This window comes from Lingula anatina, chromosome 1 (genome assembly GCF_051362555.1).
Source record: "Lingula anatina isolate TDL-2025a chromosome 1, LinAna3.0, whole genome shotgun sequence".
NCBI classification, from domain to species: Eukaryota; Metazoa; Brachiopoda; class Lingulata; order Lingulida; family Lingulidae; genus Lingula; species Lingula anatina.
Genome location: NC_141767.1, coordinates 33,196,974 through 33,218,981, shown reverse-complemented (window position 1 = coordinate 33,218,981; position 22,008 = coordinate 33,196,974). Strand labels below are relative to the sequence as shown.

The 22,008-nt window shown below is 33.7% G+C and overlaps 2 protein-coding genes across 3 annotated transcripts in view; one reads left to right on the top strand and one right to left on the bottom strand.

Annotated features, from left to right (window-relative positions):
• Positions 1 to 317: 317 nt before the first annotated feature.
• On the bottom strand, positions 318 to 4,376 carry LOC106178684 (tubulin polyglutamylase complex subunit 2). Its single transcript, XM_013561973.2, has 9 exons — positions 4,230 to 4,376; positions 3,656 to 3,735; positions 3,304 to 3,391; positions 2,739 to 2,879; positions 2,295 to 2,396; positions 1,949 to 2,112; positions 1,570 to 1,709; positions 1,349 to 1,429; positions 318 to 1,063 (listed from the first exon to the last, which is right to left on the bottom strand). The coding sequence occupies exons 1-9, from the start codon at positions 4,297 to 4,299 to the stop codon at positions 988 to 990; spliced, it is 942 nt and encodes a 313-aa protein (XP_013417427.1). The 5' UTR covers positions 4,300 to 4,376; the 3' UTR covers positions 318 to 987.
• LOC106178691 (serine/threonine-protein kinase ATR) overlaps positions 4,333 to 22,008 on the top strand; it is a 34,446-nt gene continuing 16,770 nt past the window's right edge. The window contains exons 1-49 of one of the 2 annotated variants that reach the window (XM_087006098.1): positions 4,333 to 4,480; positions 4,913 to 4,985; positions 5,230 to 5,321; positions 5,550 to 5,741; positions 6,157 to 6,327; positions 6,625 to 6,722; positions 7,114 to 7,196; positions 7,532 to 7,646; positions 7,833 to 7,963; positions 8,230 to 8,545; positions 8,707 to 8,918; positions 9,201 to 9,318; positions 9,540 to 9,646; positions 9,852 to 10,069; positions 10,434 to 10,501; positions 10,708 to 10,789; positions 10,942 to 11,036; positions 11,226 to 11,329; positions 11,513 to 11,611; positions 11,898 to 11,971; positions 12,112 to 12,216; positions 12,480 to 12,612; positions 12,872 to 13,024; positions 13,179 to 13,350; positions 13,525 to 13,647; positions 13,865 to 13,963; positions 14,179 to 14,280; positions 14,467 to 14,562; positions 14,823 to 14,900; positions 15,199 to 15,291; positions 15,506 to 15,591; positions 15,934 to 16,005; positions 16,215 to 16,334; positions 16,612 to 16,716; positions 16,937 to 17,051; positions 17,204 to 17,272; positions 17,470 to 17,558; positions 17,816 to 17,948; positions 18,109 to 18,251; positions 18,500 to 18,617; positions 18,857 to 18,994; positions 19,251 to 19,431; positions 19,698 to 19,879; positions 20,099 to 20,204; positions 20,508 to 20,658; positions 20,888 to 20,978; positions 21,146 to 21,208; positions 21,490 to 21,605; positions 21,795 to 21,930. In XM_087006098.1, coding sequence (XP_086862224.1) covers positions 4,930 to 4,985; positions 5,230 to 5,321; positions 5,550 to 5,741; positions 6,157 to 6,327; positions 6,625 to 6,722; positions 7,114 to 7,196; positions 7,532 to 7,646; positions 7,833 to 7,963; positions 8,230 to 8,545; positions 8,707 to 8,918; positions 9,201 to 9,318; positions 9,540 to 9,646; positions 9,852 to 10,069; positions 10,434 to 10,501; positions 10,708 to 10,789; positions 10,942 to 11,036; positions 11,226 to 11,329; positions 11,513 to 11,611; positions 11,898 to 11,971; positions 12,112 to 12,216; positions 12,480 to 12,612; positions 12,872 to 13,024; positions 13,179 to 13,350; positions 13,525 to 13,647; positions 13,865 to 13,963; positions 14,179 to 14,280; positions 14,467 to 14,562; positions 14,823 to 14,900; positions 15,199 to 15,291; positions 15,506 to 15,591; positions 15,934 to 16,005; positions 16,215 to 16,334; positions 16,612 to 16,716; positions 16,937 to 17,051; positions 17,204 to 17,272; positions 17,470 to 17,558; positions 17,816 to 17,948; positions 18,109 to 18,251; positions 18,500 to 18,617; positions 18,857 to 18,994; positions 19,251 to 19,431; positions 19,698 to 19,879; positions 20,099 to 20,204; positions 20,508 to 20,658; positions 20,888 to 20,978; positions 21,146 to 21,208; positions 21,490 to 21,605; positions 21,795 to 21,930 — 5,799 coding nt within the window. In that variant the 5' untranslated portion in view covers positions 4,333 to 4,480; positions 4,913 to 4,929. Of the gene's footprint in view, positions 4,481 to 4,912; positions 4,986 to 5,229; positions 5,322 to 5,549; positions 5,742 to 6,156; positions 6,328 to 6,624; positions 6,723 to 7,113; positions 7,197 to 7,531; positions 7,647 to 7,832; positions 7,964 to 8,229; positions 8,546 to 8,706; positions 8,919 to 9,197; positions 9,319 to 9,539; positions 9,647 to 9,851; positions 10,070 to 10,433; positions 10,502 to 10,707; positions 10,790 to 10,941; positions 11,037 to 11,225; positions 11,330 to 11,512; positions 11,612 to 11,897; positions 11,972 to 12,111; positions 12,217 to 12,479; positions 12,613 to 12,871; positions 13,025 to 13,178; positions 13,351 to 13,524; positions 13,648 to 13,864; positions 13,964 to 14,178; positions 14,281 to 14,466; positions 14,563 to 14,822; positions 14,901 to 15,198; positions 15,292 to 15,505; positions 15,592 to 15,933; positions 16,006 to 16,214; positions 16,335 to 16,611; positions 16,717 to 16,936; positions 17,052 to 17,203; positions 17,273 to 17,469; positions 17,559 to 17,815; positions 17,949 to 18,108; positions 18,252 to 18,499; positions 18,618 to 18,856; positions 18,995 to 19,250; positions 19,432 to 19,697; positions 19,880 to 20,098; positions 20,205 to 20,507; positions 20,659 to 20,887; positions 20,979 to 21,145; positions 21,209 to 21,489; positions 21,606 to 21,794; positions 21,931 to 22,008 lie in introns of both variants that reach the window. The other variant, XM_087006097.1, reaches the window with a different exon arrangement.

Sequence of the window (22,008 nt, the reverse complement as noted above, 5' to 3'; positions counted from 1 at the left end):
AAAAACTACCATCCTTTATCTCAACTTTTGCATAAAATCATCTGAGATCCGTGTAAAGTCCTTGTTCAATATAGATGAACCAAGCCAAATTAATTTCTGAACAAGTAGGCATCTAAGAAAATTCTTCATTTTATGCTTTGCTCTCTCAATCATGTTTTTTTTTTATATAAATAAGCAGCATATCCATTTAGTCTGCGTGAAACTCTGCGTTGTCATATATGAGTTTGTTATAATTGTTGTTGTTTAATTATAATAATTATTTTTTATTATTACCAATGTTATCAAATAGTTACAGCAGAAAATAAGTACAAAGAGAGTTTTTGCAATAAAGTATATTTTAACTTGCATTTGACATAAAGAGCATATTTATATACACAAAACAATTGCCATACTGATTAAAGTCAGCTTGAACAACAAGCAACCAAACATATAATTGTTCATGGATAAAGCACTTTACTTTTTGTATCAATGGGTTCTGGAATGTTTCATTTTTCCAAAGATTATGTAATTATCTTGCCACAGTTATTTAAAGATTTGCACAAAAAAAAAAAAAAGACTCCAACTGTGAATCAAGGTGAGTCTGTAATGGACATGCCTGGCCTGTTCAGCTCCAGCTGGTGAAGTGGAACACTGCAAAGGTGGTAATTAAGTTTTGCAGCTGATCTCAAATATCAAATTTGTGTAGCTAGAAATATTAGAGTAAAAAAAGGTTTAAATCTGAAATAAATAATTTTGATTGTAACATCACACTTTTATGTGCCAAAATCTGTCACCATACCACAAAAGAAATTTTTAAAAAATTGTTTTTCTCTAGCAATTCCTTTCTACAACTGCAACCCACTTTCCGCTGATAATCCATCTTCAAGACAGAAGAGACAGACAAAATTTCAAGTAATGCTTGAGAAAAACCTGGGAGGAATGTACAAAGCACACTTATTTGTATGCTTGATGTCACCTAGATGTCCCTATCCGATGTTTCCTCTCTTGCTACCTTTGACTAGCTGATTTAGAAAGTGCCTGTGATATAAGACTTGCTCCTCTTGAACTACTGGACGGCTGAGACCTAAAAATGTCAACATTCATTTATCTAGAGTTAATGCCAAATGAATTAATACAATTTTACAAATTAATACATGAGTATTCTTTAAAATTTTAACATAAAATTTACTTGGATTATCAGAGCCTTTGTTGACCATTAAAGATCAATGCAAGATAATATTTTGATTGATGCAATATCAGTTCCATAATTGATGACTTAAATACATATTTTCCAATATGGAATTAATTTGCCATTCTGTTGAAGCATATCAAAAAAAAATATATATGCAAAATTCACATGAAGACTTACTTTGCAGAGGAAACTGCTCCTTTTCTCTGGGGAGCTCCCTGTTTAGCTGCTCCAGCCTGACTTGCTGTAGGAGCTGGTTTCCTAGAAATTAAAGGCACCATCAGTATTCTAAGCTATAGAAATTTTTCTTCACAACCAAGTTTCAATCTTTTACTTTTCAGGAAAATATTTTGGATAACTAAAATACACAGCAAAGGTAATTCAGATACATGTGTACTTACTTTTTATCTGATTTCCCTCTAAAAACTTTGCCAACATCTAGTTGTATTACTTGAGACTCTTGACTATCAGATGGTGCAGGCTGCGTTACAAAATTACTGTCCAGCTGAAGACGCTCTGGAGCAAACACGTTGAACCATTGCTGAAGGTAACAGAAAAAATAACTTACAAAATATGTACAAGCACTACTACGAATTTAGAAGAGGTAATATATTCCTTGTGTGAACAGCTTTAGTTTAACTTGTTTCAGGTATTCATTTTACTTGACATGAAAAAAAAATCCAGTTTGCAGCAATATTGCAAATATTTACATATTGCTGCTTACTCCTTTCATAAGTTAAATTCTATTTTCAGACAAAGAACAAAATGCTATGCAAACACCTTAGCTTGTGGTGGCAAGCCCATATCTGTAAATGCATACTGCCATTGTGGCAGACCTAAATGTGTGAGCATTAGTCTGTAGTATGAAGTAAAGCTCTCTGCCAAAAAATGCCACTGCAGGGAACGGTCCATGAACCACACTTCAGGGTTATGTGTTGGCACTCCTGGAGTAAAAATAAACAAGAGAAAATTTATGATTAAATATTAAATATTAAAACTATAATCAATTTACAAAAATGACTGTGAAAGAAAACCGTCAACATGCATTGCAATCAGAACTATTTTCCAGGTCAAGTTCAATTCTGTCAAATGACATGTAACGACATTAAGAATATTTAAATCTTACCTGGTTTGGCACATTTATAAACAAGGCACACCTTTCCATGACCATCACAGGAATCCAGTTCAAAGATTCTTGCTCTCTGGTCAAAATGGGGTTTGGGATGGACTGAAGTACATGAAGGTATACACCTATATTGCATGTAAATATATAGTCTACATAACTTGAAGAAGTCAGTCACGAGACAAGTTAGAAAAAGTTTAAATACAGAAAAAAATATAAGATACACATCTGCAAAAAAGTTCATACTTTCTAACTTAAATTTACACAGGTAAGTCCTGAATGCCTGAAACAAAATTGCAATTTTAATATTTAGTAGTGGTGATAACAAGAATTGTGCATATCCACCTCTCCTGAAGTAGACCTTGTGACTACTAAAAGAGACTAAATATATTAGTAATTTCATACAGTACAAGAAAACTGTAAAATTTGAACTTGGTTAAAACTTACTTGGATCATCTTCTTCCTCCGATTCAGCTTCCAGGTCAGCTAAAGAGGGCATTGCTGGACTACTGTTGCCAACTATTCCACCAAATCTGTTTAAACTGCTTATGGGATTTATTTCCATTTTCCCAAGAGGAATTAATGTGTCTAAAATACATTAGATATTGTATAAGAATAACTGGTCTATATAACATTTATTCAAATATACCTAATTAGTGGACAAAATTGTAAATAAATAAACAAGTTAAATGCCATTTGACAGGGAATAAAATTATGACAATTGACTACTATCAAGTCACCTTGAAAACAAGAAATGTATGCAGTGCAACAACAGCTGCACTCCTGATCCAAAGCCAAACTTGGAGTGTTTCTACACAGATTAAAAACAATTGGCATATATACACTGTAGGTACCAGGCCAATAGGCAGAAGGATCTGAGGGGGGGGGGGGTTAGAAAAACCACACTTTTGGCAGGGATGTGGTATTATTCCTAGGAAAAGACCCTCCTTTAAAATTGCTGGCTACAGGCCTAAACATAATTCTTTGCCATTAGCAAGATGTCTATACATACCTCCAACTTTTGTTTTCCATGTTAACTTCATGCCATTGTTTGTAAGATAAAAACACTTCAAATCATCTGGCAGGAAGCAGGAACATCGCTGGAATTTAAGAAATCAAGTAAATAACATTTAACATAAATTAATAAACAGTTGTAAGATTTTTTTATATGTGTTATATGTTGTGAGTAAATTTTATGAGAACAAAGGATAGTAAATGCAATATAAAAGCACTGTATCATTTAGCAGGCATTGTACTGCCACTTTCTATAAAAAGAGGATGAAAATCAACTACCCCAGGGAGGATATCCTCCTACTAATTTTTTTGTTAATCTGTGCCCAACCCTGTTCACACCAAACATGTACCTGATCCCATCCTATAAGTTCTGTAGTTTCTGCAGGGGGTTTCTGATCAAATACTACACCTGTAATGCCTGGTCGCTTATCTGAATACGAAATATCGTATGATTTACGTTATTTCATATAAGCTGACACACATAATAAACAATACATTTTAAGAATGGGCACTATGACAAGATTAGCACTTCGAGACTTTCTTTTAAAGATAGAGTTTACATCTGAAAAATAATCATAACTTGTCTGCTCAATGGCAAAACTTTAAAATTGTAGAAGAATGAGGAAACTTTCAATTCTTCTCGTTTTTTTTTTTTTTTTGTCGATTATTTAAAAAAAGTATTTTTGGCTTTTTCTTATCTCAAAGGAATAGTTATTTCGAAGAACAAGCAGTCAGCCAAACAGTGTGACGACCTGAGCAGATAAAAACGTAGGTTTAACTTAACGGCCCGTCACTTGGGTTTGACGGCGGTTTGTTTACATTGGTGAATGGAATACTTCTGTTGCTAGTGCAGTGACATTATCCCTTCAGAAATAACCAAATATTTCTTGTGATGCCTTTATAATCAAACAACACTCTCTTTACCCAATGTCTTTAAAACACCAAGCGTTAGTTGTTCAAAAAGTCTTTTATAACGAGTGTCTTCCTCCGGCATCCTTGTCAATCGATTGCACTCTTCACAAAATGAAGATTGCAAAATACTTCATAACTTTTGGAATTGTGGGATATTAGCGGGAGCAATGATGACTCTCGGTATCACTTCCTTCCTTGTTATCCCCTTTAAATACGTTGAAGTTGCTGTAATTATAGTCACACTTTGAGGAAAAGTAACATTGGTAAGCGCTTCATATGATTGTACTAATGCAAGTGAAGTTAGATAAAATCTAAGTTCAACAAGTTGCACAGATTGCTGGTCTTCTGTAACTTTTTAAAGTTCTCATTTCTGTCTGTGCCTCTAGCTTATTTTGTTGCTTTTGTTTAGCCTTTAGTTTAGTGAAATTTGTCAGTGCACAAATAGTGAAATGCATTTGATTGTGTGGTTAAAGTTCTTCTCAATTCTAGTTTGATCTAAAATAACACTGCTATAATACTATAGTGCTTGCACCACTGCCACAGTTAATAAATTACACATGTACATCTTAAAATTGAAATGAAATGCAATAAATTGATATGCAGTTGTTGTAATATACTGATTTGCAATAATTGAAAGCATACAAAAAGTTATTGTCTTTGACAATAGTTTGATAACCTTTTTTAATTTATCTCAGATAAACAGGTGATCAAAATGAGTGGACAACAAGATTTGATGGCTAGTTTTAAGGAGGTGGAGCAATTGCTCAGGTATGTAGAAATAAATCAGGTAAGCTCATTTTTTGTTGTAGTAAGTAATAATCATTATGTTTTTTAAAAACTAAATGATCAGTGAACAGGAGAATTCTTTGTCCCACAGTGTACAAATAAATACTTGCCAATGCTATTCTTTTTGCATAGATAATCACTACCCTTTACATTTCCAATTAGGCGAGTATTGAAAACAAATATTATCATGTTTTTATGAACAATTCTTACACATTTTATATTTTAGTGATGCCGATATGCCTCCAGAAGAGAAGACCAGCAGAGGAAGGAAGTGTCTGTGCCACATAGTGGACACCTTACTTTGTGACATGAAAAAAAGTATGTACCACTGAGATGAAATGAGCTACATTTAAAAAAAGGGATTATCATTTATTAAACTTCCTCATTATGCTCTGGTTTTATCATTGCATATCTGATCATGATGATTTTCTGGAGTGGACCACACATGGTCTTATAACAATAAAATACTTTTTTTTAAATTAGCAAATTACTTTATATCTCAGAGCAAATAAACATAAATCTGATTTTTTCCCTTTTTTTCAACAGTTTCTGATGAGGTGAAGAACACTGGTAGTTCCTCATTTTGTGAACTAAGTCTACAGATGGTGAATCAGTTGGTAGACACGGAGGCCTTGTCACAAATGTTTGTTGAAGATGCCCATGGTTATGGTGATGAAACACCGGTTTTGTCTCAGGCAAATGAATCTGTTATCCCAGAGAATAAACTTGTCTCACAGGGTATGTGATTTCCAATAATGCTTAGCTAAAGTCATCATAGCAAAATTTATTATTTTTGTATTTATTATGTTGTATGTATTTTTTGGAGTACAGTAGTTGATTGACAAGATATCTTTTAGCAATTAGTAACTGATATAAGATAAATCTTTTCAGTATAGGATCAATAACAGAAATATTCTTTGTAGACTTATGATTAGTTTGTCTACTTTGTGTGTCCTGTCCTTGCCCAAGAAATTGATAAAGTTGGTTTTAATTGGCAGTACGAAAAAAATATTATCAATTTGAGTTCCAATTATGGTCTTTGTCACTCAGAACTTTCTGATTTGTTCTTGATAATGATAAGATATGGTTAGAGTGTCTAGCTAAATTGTATGACAGAAATGTTTCAGTACAAAAAAAAACAAACTTTTTACAGCTTTTACATTTTGGATTGTGAACCGCCTCCTGGCTGTTCTGGTGAGTGAGGAATGTGCTCCATACCATGAGAAAACTATCACCTCTGTGTACAACATTCTGCAGCTGTTGAAAGGAAGAGATACATATGCATTTGCTCAGCTGGCTTCTGAATTGATCCTTTGTTTAGGGGGTAAGTTTGCTTCTTTGGATTTCTCATTGAGATGAAAAAAACAGGCAATTCTTCAGTTGATGTAATAAGCTCTCTTTTATATTGTCCATTTAAATTTCATTCTAGTCCTGAATTTTATCATGCATCAATGACCAAGTTGTTCTGACAAATTTTATCTGGGCAACATATTACATTGTTAACAATAACCTTTCATAACAAGAGCATGAGAACAATTGTGCCTAGATGTCAGCCTCTACGTGCCATCTAAATTCATATTGTCTTTATGGGTGCTGTACTGCTTGTATTACGTCTTTGTAGACATATGTGAAGCATTCTACCATGCAGACATAGCAATGGATGATAGGGAAGAGTTGAAGAGGTTCAAATCTGATGAATTAATGCGTGGGATATACCAGGTAAATCCACGGGGTAGAGCAAATTCCCCCCCCCCCCCCCCCTTGCTGGTCTTTGGTCAAAGGCACAGGGTGGGAATTGCAATCAGTCATTTGCTAGAAATGCCCTTCTAGATGCATTTTAAGCTTGCGTTCCCCCCAAACAAGATAAATTGCCATCTGGTGCTATTGTAAACCTTAATTCATTTTTCCAAAATTTATATGTGAATAATGAATAGAGCTTGGATGTACAAAGAAAGGTATATATGGTCAAGTTATCTAATGCTAATAAAATACACTTGCTTTATTTTGATACAAAAAGGTTTTTGCTTTGTATAAGGTTCGGGGACAAACAAGAAATCTTACCTTAACACTTTAGTTTCATTTCATAGGAACTATTTTATCTAATATTTAGGGAGGTGATGTTGTTACCTACACTCACAGAGCAGTTTTATTCTCAAACACTGAAGCTGGGGAGCTACTGCAAGTAAACTTGACGTCAGTACATAATGTAGATATCTGATATTTTTGGTCCACCCAGTTTTTCTTTCACTGATAAAAAAACAGTGTTTTAACTATATCAGTATTACCTTATGGTATTGTTGTGTTTAAGTAATTTGATGATATATGATAACATCTAGCTGTAGCTAGCCAGCAGCCTCATTAAAATCACATCGCATAATTATTATTATTCACAGAAATTTTAAAAAGTTTTTTAGTATTTTGACAGTAATTGCTCATCTAAAAATTTACAAGTTATAATTATTGTATATGTCTATAAAGTTTTTTTTACCACCAAAATTTTAGTATTTTTTACCTTTGGTGTATTCCAGGAGAATAGTTGGTAAAGTGATATTTGAAGTCCATCAGTTTGTAGGTAGGAAGGAACACCTACTCTGGAGTATACTGGGATGTCAGCTAGAATTTGGAGATGTGGAACTAAAGAGGGTTTGTAGTTATTTGCAGTTTTCTATTTTTCCTTCATCCATGTTACTAAAAACAGTGGAATAAATCTACTCCATTATGATTGCGTGTGGGGGAAGGAGAGTTGTTGTGTATCTTAATAAAATTTTTGTTGAAAAAAAAAAGCAATAAAAAAAACAAATCTGCTAGAAATTGATTTGTTTTTAATAGGTTTCTCTAGATGTGTGCCATGCCCTCACAGAAGTGGGTGGTTTGCCCCCAATGGAGACTCTGGATTACTATGTCAGTTGTCTAGGAGCACTGGTGGAGCTGCTTTGTTCAGGCTTTGATGATGTGCCAGGGTGAGTCTAGGAAAATGCAAAAATTTATTTAATTTAACTGGAATGAGAAATGGATCTTTTAGCTTGGAATTCAGATATAAAAGCGGATTATAATTTTTTGTTGTTGTTTTATGTGTTGAGTGATTTTAATAAATTATCAAATAATCACTGTTTTTTAAGATTGTAGGAGTAATTTCATGGTGCCTCTTTTAATGTTATACAATGTATTTAGATGTAAATTCTCTTACAGTAAGCTGTCCTCACATATTGATTCCATTTTTTTACAGTGACTATCTTGCCTTGGAGACTAGTTTGGCCAACTGTCTTGACACAGTCTTTAACCAACCAGTGTCACCTTCTGAGATAAATACAGTGAATACAGGGCAACTAGAAAGTATGTTACAAAGACTATTCCAGGCTGTTACCCAGCATGGTCTACAGCAGTTAAAAACAGACAGGTTGAGAACATCTCTGTGTGACACATTGGTGTCCATATTTGATGGACTGCCCTCAGACATGGTTCATAGTAGTTTAATGTTGAAGAGGAGGAGAGAAATGGATTCTGTGATCATCAGTGAAATTGGCCAAATGGATAACAGTCAGGTAAATTGATATTTTTTACATTACTTTTCACACTAAAGGATTTCTGAAAAATCTTAGCTTAATTTTGCCAGTCCTTGTATTTGAATACAATCCTTTAAAAGATTTGGTTTACAGTTTGTTAATTCAGAATTTTATATGTATTTTTTCTGACTCAATTTCAGTACCTAGTGCGTTACATGTGCTGTGCTGTACGACTGGATCTCCCAGATGCCAAACCCAGTTTGTATTCAGCTCTCTCCTCTTCTTCAACCACTTCCTCAGACCTTGATATCCTCAGGCCCTCTACTTCCACAGACTCTGACAGCACAGATGACATGGTAGTCATAGGGAGGAAAAGGAAACTCGGGTTGAATAGAGGCAAAGGAAAAGACAGGTATGACTATTGAATGTTAAGTATTTATCTATTCAGCTATAAAATTAACTGGAAATAAGAGCTAAACCCTTTTATAACACATTTATGTATTGGTCTGAGGCAAATATAGAAAACTGTAAAAAAGAAGAATTTTTAAAAGTTTTCTTTTTTTACTTTGTGTTTGAAGAAAATGTTTCTCAGGCATAGTTTTTTTTCCTTGTGTAAAATTCACATAAGGGAAAATAAATTACTCATCTGGAAATAAAAATATAAAGGATTAATTCAGTATATTTTCTGTAGCAGTTCTGATAATTCTCAGAATTATCCAACAACAGCAATATCCAGGAAATCGCCAACTTGGAACTTGATGCTCAGCAAACTAAACCAGCTTTGTAAAGCCTTGCAAAGTGGAGCCACCGAGGTATGTAAAAGCAGAAATAATTGTTTTGAAGTTGTATATGTTGTAATTGTACTTCATTCTGCTGTATCTATATATGTCAGTGTTTTGAATGTTAGAATGTAAAACACAAAAATCTCATTTCTTGTAAATTTTTGATATAAATATAACTCTGGTTAAAATGTCATTTTTGAAGGTATAACCATTATGGTTTTAATCTGATTGTACTGCCTCTTTTTTCACAGACTCGAGTAGTGAACATTATGGAGGGATTAAGAACTGTTGTGGAAGTTGCTGTATGGTGTGTTGTTAAGAAGGGCAGGGGTGACGTGGATGACAAAGATAATATTAGGTATGAAATAAATGCATAACTTTTAGTTTGTACATTTGAATCCACATATGATATTCGTATTGCAGGTGAAAATTTAAAATTAGCACACAGAAAAAAAGTGCACATAGTCAAAGTACTTGTCATTTAAAAAATATTTTGATTTGTGTTGATGGCAAAGGTATCATATGTGAAAAGTCACTTATTGAAGTAATCTATATCCCTTTAGGCTGCCAAATGTTCCTAGCACTCCCTCCAGACAGCCAGTTGGTTTGACTAACAGAGATAACTTGTCAGAATGGCTCAATAACAGCATGGTGGAGACCATATTTGAGGCTTGGAAACATCACTTCCTACAGTGCACACAGTCTAGTGTTCTCATGACCTCCTTGTCCAAGTGTTACAGGAAGATTGTGGAAACCATTGCCTCATTGATGTTTGTGTCAGGTCTCTTAATTTTTATTTATTTATTTATTTATTTATTTATTTATTTATTTATTTATTTATTTATTTATTTATTTATTTATTTTTTGAAAATAACATCTAGTTTTTGTGTGTGTGTGTAAATAGAGGTTTTTGGAATATTTTTTTCAATTTATTTTGGAGAAGAACTTTTTACAATTTTAAATTGCTCGTTTTTCTAGGTAGATGAAGATTGTGATAAATTGTACAGTTGTTTCTTGGTGTTGTATGTCAACTACAATATTATGCACATTATCATAAATTGTTTATAATTCCCAGTAGAGAAGAAGATTTCTCATCATACACTAATTATTACTTTATATTTTATAGTTAATTTTTGTGTCTTTAGATCAGTCTGGGCTGTCATTGCAGTTGATGACCAATCTAGCATGGATGACATCACTTTACTGGATTCCTGTGAGTTATTACATCTGCTGTATATATATATCTGATGTTTTAAACCAAAAGATTGATTGCTTACTAAATCAGATGACAATAATCAAAATAAAATTGACCATGTTGTTGCTAGTATTTCTATAGAGTAAAAGATGAATTTAGTAGCTAATCTTTCTTTTTGAATGTTGCTTAAAATGGAAAATTTACTTTATTCTCACTTCTTCCAGAATGATCCTACCTGGATTGATTTGAAGCCTGTAAACAGCAAAGAAGTAGCAGTACTTGCTTCTGCACTTGCTGAAAAATTAGGTATTTTTCCAATTTTAACTATTATAGATCCACATTTAATGCAGAAACCTAGACTTGTGTTATTGATAATGTGCACACTGCACAGGGTATTTTATGTGTTTAATGTAAACTACCAATTAAATGTCATGTCTGTGTTTTTTTCTGTTTTTCAGATCCTGATGTGGTAGCAGATGCACTTACAGCTTTGTGTCTGTTTCCCAAAGACATCTGTTCCAAATGGAGGACTCATGCTCTCAGACTGGCAGTGGTATGTAACTTCTTTGTAGATCAGCTAATTATTGCTATGGAGCTCATTACAAAGATTTCAAAAATAACTTTTAAATGAGAAAAGTAATAATTTAAAAATTATTTACAAAATATTTAACTTGGAAATTAAGTAAGCAGAAAGTGTGAAGAATGATTTGATAAATGAACTTTATTTTTGTCTCTGTTTTAGAATGATTCTTCTGATATCCTGCGCTGTGCTGCTATCAGAAACTGCCCTTTCTTGTTCCACACTTTGGGACCAAATACAGATCACCTTGTGCGTGATTTGCTGCAGTAAGTTTTTTTATGATTCACAACTTTCTTCTCTTCTTTGTTTGTTTTTTTCTTTACTTTTGTAAATGAAAAGAATTATTAGTCAACAACAAAAAGTAAATTTTGCAGTTTGTTTATTTTTCATTAATTTACCTTTTTTAAGTTCTTAATTTTTTTGATAATTTATTATTTATTTATTTTCAGTGATTGTATACAAGACAAGAGTACTGCTGTTCAGAAACATTTGGCAGAAGTTGTTGGAAAACTTGTATGTGTCATGTCCAGAAAAGCTGTCATAGAAAGGTATAGGTGACTCTGGTTTCTGTATTCATGAGCAACATTGCAAAGGTTTCATCATAATTTGCATAAGGACTCCAAAGAGAGGATGAAGAAAGTAAATTTAGATGCAGCTATTATGAAAATGCTGTCTTGAGTTTTAAAAAATTTGTTACTACTTGTGCTTATTGACACTCATTACAGTCCTGTTTTTCGGGGTGCTTGTATATTTAAAGTGTGTCATTTAAGGTGGTAGTTTTCATGCCACAATTCTTTTGCCAACTTTTTAATAAATTGACCCCTGCCTTTTCAGACCAGTCCAGGATGTCAGAGCCAAAAGTTTTACAACATTAGTTCTGAAGTGTGCAGCCTGTGATTCTCTGCCTGGTATGGATACTTCTTTTTGCACAGAATACTTGCTAATATGTTGTGTGTGATTTTCAGTAGCATTGTCTCATAAAAATTTAGAGAATATATGTAGAAAATTTGGACAAATTTGTGCATCAGACTTTGTGAATATTTTCCAGTGTTTGAGGTGATTGGCAGTCCAGGTAGCAGACCAAAGTTGGTAGACCCAAAAATGTTTTCACCCTTCATGACTCTGTTGACCTCTGATAAGATTGTCAAGCAAAGTGAGTTCCATTCTTTTTATATTAATTTGTTTGAAAAGTGTTTGTAATTTTTTTGTTTTATTTGATAGACTACTGGTCAAGTGTCCTAACAAGGTAATAAAAGAATTTTATTGAGATGTACATCATTATTTTGCTAGTTTTATTACTGTTTTTTAAATATATGATTTATAGAGCATCATGACTTGAGATAAAGCTGTGCATGGAGACATGAGTTCCATTCATTCCATGTAAACTTACTTTATTTTTCTCCCCCAACACTGTAGGTCTAATTGAAAGTTTTGACAGATTGTTTGGTCACATTAAGATTCATTCCAATAATGAATCCACTGTGGGCATGCTGAACATGTGCCTGGAGCTGATTGAAGATCCTGACTACCATGTCAGACTGGCATTCAGGTAAAATAAAAGCAAAAATCATTGTGGATTAAAAAAAAAAGAATATGTGTATATAGTTGTTAGCAGTAGATGCATGAGCACGCCAGACTATTATCAGGTGATCTGTATTTGAAAAACTAAAAAAAATAATAACATTTTAAATAATGTACATGTATATTAATAATGGTGTTTTGCTGCCAAGGTGGTAGTTTAGGTACCCTAAATTTTTCATCTGAGACAATCAAAGTAGTATTGTTATGGTGCTTTTTGATGTATTTAGCAAATGCATCCAGTACCTTGTGAGTGCTGACCAAGCAGATATTGTTAGCGAGATGATTGTCAACAAATTGAAATCTGCCTACACAGTTGCTAAGAACCAGAGTGACCATAGGCTACAAGAAACAGTGATTTTGACAATAGGACAACTGGGAAGGTAATATAAATTTTTTGGGTGTGGTTGTTATATGTTCAGGTGTGTGAATAGTGGTACAACTTAAGCTTCTTTTGATGTACGCACAAATGAGTATGAATGATTTAAACAGATTTCATTAATAATTATTTTGATAGTTAAAAGAAAATGTCTGTAGAGTTTCAGAGGGTCAGTTGTTGTTGGTGGTCTTGCTTATTCTGCTGAAGTGTCTGATATCAGAAGAGCCTCTGCCTGCAGCTATTGCCAGGGGACAGATTCAGATGGTTGCCAAGTACAAAAAGACCAAGCTGCAGGCACTTTTCATTCAGTTCAGGCTCCATATTTGTAAGGTAGGTTTATTATTGGATTACTATTTAAAACTTTGTATAAATTTTATTTTCCATCTTTGAATTAAATCTTATCTTCCATTCCGGGTATAGTATCATAACCAGTAAACAAAATTTAAAAGGTGTTTTCTGTTGCAGTTAGAAATGGTTGATCATATTTTTTTCAATTAAATTTAGGAGTTTCTGGTGGAAGCTCTTCATGAAAGCATGTCCACTCTACAAGACACCAAGAAACCATATGAGATATTGACTGAAGTTGCAAGTGTTTTTGAGTTCCCAGATGTCAAGACATTCATTCAGGTTTGTCCTGTAATATTTTAATATATGAAATTGTACAGGGGATTTTAATCATGTTTTTGTAATATTTGATGGAAGAGGTAAAGGTTTACCAACAAAAAAATCGGTTTTCCCTTCAAATTTTCTGTTTTGATTTCTCTAATAAGAGTGAATAAATTTGTTGTTGTTAAAAACTGTATTTCGATCAAATAAAACCTAGGCTTGTATTTTTCATTTTTAGAGTGTTATAAAAAAGCACCTGCTTCCTCCACTGGCTATGAAGGCAACTCCAGTAGCTTCTAGCCTTGTAAAAATAATGGCACAAGCCCTTGGATATGGGGTAAGAACTTCTGCTGGCAATTTTTCTATTTCTGTCTTTTAAATTAAATTTTATTAATTTTTGGTAACCTAATAGCTCTTCAAAATAGACATATAATAGAAGTAAAAGCAGCTTTTGTGCTAATTGTTTTGTTGAATTTGTGGCATTTATTGGTTTATTTAATAGAATAATTCTACAAAGATTATGTAACCTGATATTTGTTCTGTTAATTATAGACTCGCAAGAAACTTATGATAGAGAACATGCGTTACATCTTCTGTTACCTCATTTGTACTTGTGAAGATGTGGAGATGAAAAGAGTGATCTCTTTTCTTGAGGTAAGCCATTTATTTGAAAGATATTTCACTTGTAAATTGCCATCATATATTTTAATCAACTGCAAATATTACTGTTTTATTTTAAAAATTTAATGGTGAATATTTTTTGTTTTGGATATTTGTGGAAATGTTCATTTAGAGGTTATTCATCATATTTTCCAATTATTTTCGGTTTTATCATCTCAGAGGGAAACCACATTTGAGCTGCCTGCACTGCTGAGGTTCCAGTACCAAGAAGCAATCAATGAACTCTGCCTGCACATGAGTACAAACTACAACAGGGTAAGTACAGGTTTGGTTTCTGTGGACATGGGATTTGATTTTCATTATATTGTGTACAATTTTTAAGATGATAGTGGTAACATGTTACAACTTTGTTGCTATTGCATTAAATGCTGCTATTGATACTGCTGTTGTTATCAGTACTTTCACTTTGATACTGCAATTCAATATTACAATTTTAATCAAAAAGGCAAAAATTCTGATTCTGCTCTCTTAATATAAATTTCTTGCAAATAATTAGAAAAACATTTTTTTTTTAGATTTTCAATGGACTTAAGACTATAGCTACCAAGAAGGAAGGTCACGAAGGAAGAGTGATAACAACCACAGAGCAGATGGTAACTTTATACAATACCGTTGTTATTATTTTATCTCTCAGTCTGTATTGATAAAGTGTATTTTAGGTTTAAGTTTTGGTTTTATAGCCTGATATCCTAAATGAACAAGTTTGGCTGGCTTTATAATTTATACTTGGTTTTTATGGAGCTTCTTAACTCTATAATTTCATCTCCCTGGGGTGTGTTTAACCCTAGCAGCAGTGTGTCATCCACTGTCACCAGCACAGTCAAGACCAGGTATTTGATAAATTACCTCTCAGAAGGACAATTTCTTTCTTGGGGGTGTTTTTCTTTACAGGCTGAATTTCTGCAACCTCATTTTCTAGCTGTGATTGCATCATTTGATTATCACTTGTCCAACGCCAATGTGCCACTGGATGAAAAGAAAATGGTAGGTTATGGATGGATTTAAGATGATTTTGACATCATATCATTATCATAATTTTACACAGTACTGTTCAGTTCTTCTAACAGTTTTGAAGTTAGGGTTGGGATATATAGTGAATTTACTCTAATGAACTCTCCCACGATACACTTACTCTACTTATGAGATTGATATTTGTATACAAGTAAATGTGTATTTTCATGTTTTTGTTTGTCTTCAGGCATTGGACAGCCTCTCTTCCATCATCCGCTTAATGGGAACAAAACATATAACAGCGGTTAGAATGAAAGTCTTGAACACCCTGAGGTATGGTTCATCCTAAAGGACACATTTTTTTACTCACGAAAGTCACCATATAACATATTGAAATGGCTTTGCTCACATAAGAATAACAATTTTGTTTGCCAAAAACCACTGAAACCAAACCCACAATTGAAAAAATAATTTACATGTATGTCATATTGCAAAAATTAGTTCAAGGTAGAGAGTGAACATATATGTGACAAAGATATGTTCGAGAGTCACGAAATGTAGGCTATCCTATTAGACAGCTATGAGCTGGAAAATGTTGATTATTCTGCAAGCGACAGTAATATCATTCATTGCCTTACATACTGGTATGGTGATTTATACATTTGTTTTTATTAGGTTGACTACTAGATTTAAGGACAGAGGTTTTGCAGAGGTCAGCTATAAGGCATGGAATGTATATGTTCGAAGGTAATATACAGCACCAGAAATTTTCTGGCCAACATCTATTTTCAAAACAATAATTAATTCTAAATTAATGATGCGATGAAGGTGCAGTTTGATAGTGTATATAGATTTACTGAGTAGCTTTTTTGTTTGAAAGCAGTTGGATAAGCATGATACTGTTTATTGAAAATAATCTGAAAATGTATAAAAATTTATTTACTTATTTTTTTTAGCATTGATCTGTCAGCTTTGGGTCCCATGCTGTCCCAGATCATTGTTTCCCTTCTGCCACTGCTTTACGAGCTACCGGCTCAAGTATCACAGCTTTTCAACTATTTGATTGTAGAGAACAGGTAAGAGATCTAAGATTTGAAGTATTAATGATAATTTTTTGGGGAAAAAGTGATAGGGCTCACTGTAAATATTCCGATTGATTTGAATGGCAACATAATATTAGAAATTAGGGTTGAAGTTATTCTTTGTTTTTTTTTTTTTTTTCATTTTAAATGATGGACTATGAAAATCATTTTGAAAAAAGTACTTTTATTAAATATCATTGTTTGTGTTCCATTTCTTAAGAAAGTAGTTTCTGCACTGTTTTGTTAATTTTGTCCATAATGTTTTGTTCAGGAATGCTCTGCTGTCTCATTTCTGTGAGCTGTCCTTCCTGCCAGACATTCCAGAACTGGTGGACATCAACGCCGTGCTGAAGAAATACACTGAAGGTTCTGCAAAGTAAGCTTTTATAGTAGTTCTGATTTGTAAAATTGTTTATATTCATTATATTGATATTTTGGATAATTTACAAAAGTTTGTATCTAGTGCTTACATGTTTATTAAGATCACTCCACATGTAGTATATCTTTTATATCTTTTAATGTATATTGTCTGTAAATACTAGATTTTTCTGATATAATTGCTATTTGATTGTATTTGTGATTTCTTCATTTTTTAGAAACCAAGATGTCCGCACCCAAATAGCCCGTGCTTTAAAGGGAGTTAGTCATGAGTGTCTGGATGTCAGACTGCTGGCTTTGTCCAAACTGAGACAAACACTACACAGCAATCAGGTAATGTGATAATAGGAACATTAATTTAATAAAACAAAATTTAAGCTTCTTTATAGAACGGAAAAGAGAAAGATAATTGTTTGAAAAATATCATCATTGAAAAATATCATCCAAGCATCATAGTGTGAGGTGGACTTGTTATTTGTTTGCAGACTGCTCTCCATGAGCTTCTTCTTGGAAATGAGACCGTGGATCCAGTTATATCACAGCTAGTGGCAGTGGTGAGTATTTAATATAGGAAGGAAAATCCTTTGCTCTTATTCTCTATGTGAATGTTTGATGCTTTATCCGTTACTCCTCTGTATAAGGTTTAAGGCAGTCAACATGGTTTTAATTAATTTTTCCTTATATAATACTAGAATGAATATTTTATGCCTCAGCGGTGATTCTAATTCTCAATATTATACTTGCCAAAAAGCTTCTTGACAGCTGCCGTGAGTCTGACTCATCTGCTAGGAACGTAGTAGGTGAATGCCTTGGTGAGCTGGGAGCAGTGGACCCAGGAAGGTGAGGAACAGTCAAAAATTACTGATGATTTACCAATATATTTTGTTGTTGACAATTAAATAGTAATTGGTTTATACATGATGCCTTCAAGGTGCTTAAGGGTCAGTTTTTAAAAAGATTTGGTTATGGTTGAAAGTGTCTGCTTCTGGATTTCTCAGACTGATAAAGATGAGTTACATAATATAATTATAGATACCAGTTTTCCGTTGAGAATTTGAGATTTTTGTCCTCAATTTGAGATTTTTGTCTTTATTTAGACTGGAATTTAAGACCAATGACCCTAAAGAAGAGTTGGCCAAGTTCCACGCCAGTGTGAATGAGATGAACTTTGCATTTGACCTGATCAATGAGTTGGCAAGGACATTCTTGGCTGCACAAGATACTGCACAGGTATGGGAAACTTTTGAAAAAGGAGAAATGTGAACTTGACCATCTTATGTTTATTTAATTGTATAATAGTTCATTGAATTAAAAAAGGGAAGTATTTGATTTATAAAGACAAAAAATAATGCAAATATTTGACATCCCCCGTTTTTTTCTCTTACCATAGGACTGTTGTTCCCTTGCTATCCAAGATGTTCTCCAGGCGTATGAGGTCAAGGACACTGGAGAGCCAGACCAACCAGGTGTGAAACTGTGGAGGCGTTTTTCAGAACATGTGAAAGAAATTCTCACTCCACTTCTTAAGTCTAGGTAAGAGGCATAAGTGAAGTTTAATAAGGGAACTGATATCTAATTTTTTTTGTATTCTTTTTTAGCCTGTTTAGAACACAACACTTTCTTTTGTCTTGATTTGATTGAAATTTAATGATGAGGAATTTATTTTTCATGTTCTAGTCCATATAGTCTAACATTTTAAGAAAACATAGACATTATTAAACAACTATATATCTTGCTCAACTGTATGCCACATTTTTTCATTAATTATTCTTTCTCCTCAGATATGTCCTCAATATGACAAACAGCTGGTCAAATTTACCACATCCCATCTATGGAAGTCGCAAAGGCAGCAACTTCAAGGAGTGGGTGAGCACTTGGTCAACAAGTTTGGTCTCAAAGGTAAGATCTTGTTTAAAGCCAATTTTTGCTGATCTAAATTTGTTTGGTAGATGCTGAGAAATGAAAGATTTAATCTGTCAACAGTTTCTCCCATCAGCTTCAGCAAAGTTTCCAGAAGCTCTTTGATGTTAACCTTCCAATCGGTGGAATTGTAAAAAACAACAAAAATATCAAAGAACAAGAAGAACAAAAATATTTAAAGATTGTATGATCTTTTTATATACCTACGTTGATTTCAGGTAAAGCTACCAAAAGCTTCCAAAGTGTTCCGAGCCTGCAGTGCAGTGTTCAAGCATGACACCCAGTGTGCCCTGTATCTGCTGCCACACATTGTGGTACAGGTGCTACTAGATGGAGATGCTGCTCAGCATCAGGAGGTATGCTGGTTTATAGTGGGGTAACAGCAATATTGAAAATAAAATTATCAAAATAATTATGATGATAAAGACACTTTGATCATCTGTTTTCTTGCTGAAGTTTTTTGTAACTGATGCTGTATCTTTCAAATTAACTGAGAATTGTGTGACTTTACAGAATTCCTATGTGTCTAGCTTTTGATTGTGTGTGTAACCTGTGTACCTTACTTTATAATTATTTTTGCTTATTGATTGATTTATTCATTCATCTGAACAGATATACGAAGAAGTGCTCTCTGTGCTGGACCATGTGAAGAAGCCAGACACACGTCAGGGTAGCGCCTCAGATTTCCGCCACATGAGTGCACAGACTGTCTTCTCAGTGCTGGATCACCTGACAAAATGGAAGAGACACAAGCTCCAGCACTTAGCACATTCAAGTCAGAGGGCTAAATCAGGTATGGTGCTGGTTTTTGAAAGTAGATATCAGCTGTTTTATTGTCATTAATATTTTAGAGAACTACTTGGGAAACTAAGATTTCAGAAGAAATAGGAGTAGGAGTGAATAGTTATAGTTTTAATCATAGCATTAAGTGCTGTTTAATTTTTGTGTAATATTATACAAGTGTATGTTTTCTCCTTTGCCTGAGAAACTGAAAAAAAAGAGAAGGAAAAAACAAGAAACAAAATTATGAAAACATATTGTTTCATGTTTTACTTTCAGAAGCTGATTATGCTAGAGATCCAGAATACCACAGTATCAAGTTGTTCCTGGATAAGATTCCACAGGACACCCTGGCAGAGGCTTCCTACAACTGCAAGGCCTACACAAGGGCACTCATGCACCTTGAACAATTCATCAAACCATCTGAACAGATAATGCATGAACATTTAGATTTCTTACAGGTATGTATATTGGTGAAATTTTTAGTTTTGTAAAAAAAGGCAATACTCGCATTTTCAATAATTTTTGTGTGATTATATGGTCTGAAAGTGACCTTGTAAACATTGATTAATGTCACTGTCATTTGTATTTTTTAAATTTAACATGGAAACGAAATGTCTACGTACATTATTTATACACATTATTGGTACAAAAATTTTCAAAACATGCTCCACTTCCAGAAACTGTATGTAGCCATGGATGAGCCTGATGGTGTGGCTGGTGTGACTGCCATAAGAAAGGATCCCCCAACTCTTACAGAACAAATACTAGCTCATGAAAGCATAGGTAAGAATATTGCTTTGATTTGTGAAGGAATTTTCATTATAACTAAAAGATTTATAAATGTCATGTTGCTTCTGCATGCAATAGAAATTTTGTGTGGACACAAAGATTACTTACTCTAATACTAGTAATAGTAATATGTTTCATATTTATTGTAATTTTTATAAAAATCTTAAAACTGAAAAATCATTGAATGCACTAAGTGTTTGCTTCTTGAGAACAAAATCGTAGGCCTTTTGTTGTATTCATTGATATGCACGTACTCACGCATGCACACACACACAAAAAAAAATTCCTCTTGTACAGGCCAGCTGCGAGAGGCAGCATCTTGTTACGAGAGAGCTATCCAGTTGGAGCCAGATGAAGTCAGCCATCATCAGGGCCTGATGAAAACCTTGATGGACCTTGGGCAGCTCAACACAGCTCTGGTGCATGCAGATGGGGTGCTGCATAGCAAGTTAGTACTGCTTATTAAAAGATGTCTTTTTTTTTTCAAAATGTCTGTATCAGCCAAGTAGCATAATAAATTGAAAGATTTCTGCCTACTAGACTTTTTATTGTGTTTGAGAAAAAAAGGAATTGAATGTTTTAATGAACTTCTGTCTCTAATAAGCACTTTTTAAAGGCAGTGATACATTTTTCATGTAGAGTATTTTACCAGTTTCCATATATAAATTCTATTTCAGGCCTCAGTGGAGTAGCAGTATCAATGCATACAGAGCCGAGGCCTCCTGGAAGCTGGGCAGTTGGGACAAACTGGAAACTTTCCTTAATGTGGTATGTGAATACAGAATTATCTATCTCTCTGTTAACACGTTCAGTGTTTGCCTAGGCTGATATCTTTCCCAAAACCCATTTTCCTCAATTATGTATTCCTGTAGCTATTTAACACCGGGGTTGTTGACATTGGTGACTGGTTTTGTTTTTATTTATTTTTTTTTCAGGAGGACAAACAGCAGAGCTGGGGAGTGGGCTTAGGGCAGGTTTTGTTGGCAGCCAAGTATAAGGTAAGCACAGCTGCTAATCTCTCAATTGAAAGAAAATTCAGAGAGCTTTTTGAGTATATCTTAAGTTTTATTGCACATTATACTTGTTTGTTTGTTTGTTTGTTTGTCAGATTTGTAAAAGAAAATGTGAAATTGAGGTGTGTATTGATTAAATTGCAAATAGTATACAAAAATATTCTGTAAATCATTGGGGTAATTGAATCGTAATGTTTTAATTGATAAATATGCTGATATGATAAACTATCAGACACGTAACATCTTATATTTCCAATATTTTGCAGAAAGAGAGTGAGTTTTTAGATCAACTTCGTGTCCTGCGTAGCACACAGATGGGGCCTCTGTCAGCTGCCAGTATGGAGAAGGGCTCATATCAAAGAGGATACGAATATATTGTCAGGTAAGACTTCTAGGATTTGCATTAAGAAAAAATGATATAATAGCTCATGCTTATGTGAACAAGAAAGTGATTGTTTAAATTATTTGTTTCTTCATTATCTCTAATAGCATTCATGCACACACACATATGCACATGCGCACACAGCAATTTTTTTAAAATTAAATTGTGCAACTTTTAATTGTTCTGTAGGCTCCATATGTTGAATGAAATAGAGCAGGGTGCCAGGACGCTATTACAGTTCCCACACACAGCAACAGATGGCACTACTCCCATTACTTTCCAGAAACTTCTCCCATACTGGGACTCCAGGCTGCAACTGGCACAAGTAAGTTTTGGTCTTTTTCTTTTTGTTAAAAGAAACATGATTTTTATTCTGCAGTGAACGCAGCTAGTTATTGTAATT

What these genes read in the sequence shown, in the direction of transcription:
- LOC106178684 (XM_013561973.2), bottom strand. Translation starts at nt 4,299, where the DNA reads ATGCCGGAGGAAGACACTCGTTATAAAAGACTTTTTGAACAACTAACG. An exon ending in ATGGAAAACAAAAGTTGGAG is followed by an intron (nt 2,880 to 3,303) that starts GTATGTATAGAC and finishes AATGTATTTTAG; the next exon opens with ACACATTAATTCCTCTTGGG. An exon ending in AGAGGGAAATCAGATAAAAA is followed by an intron (nt 1,430 to 1,569) that starts GTAAGTACACAT and finishes TTTAATTTCTAG; the next exon opens with GAAACCAGCTCCTACAGCAA.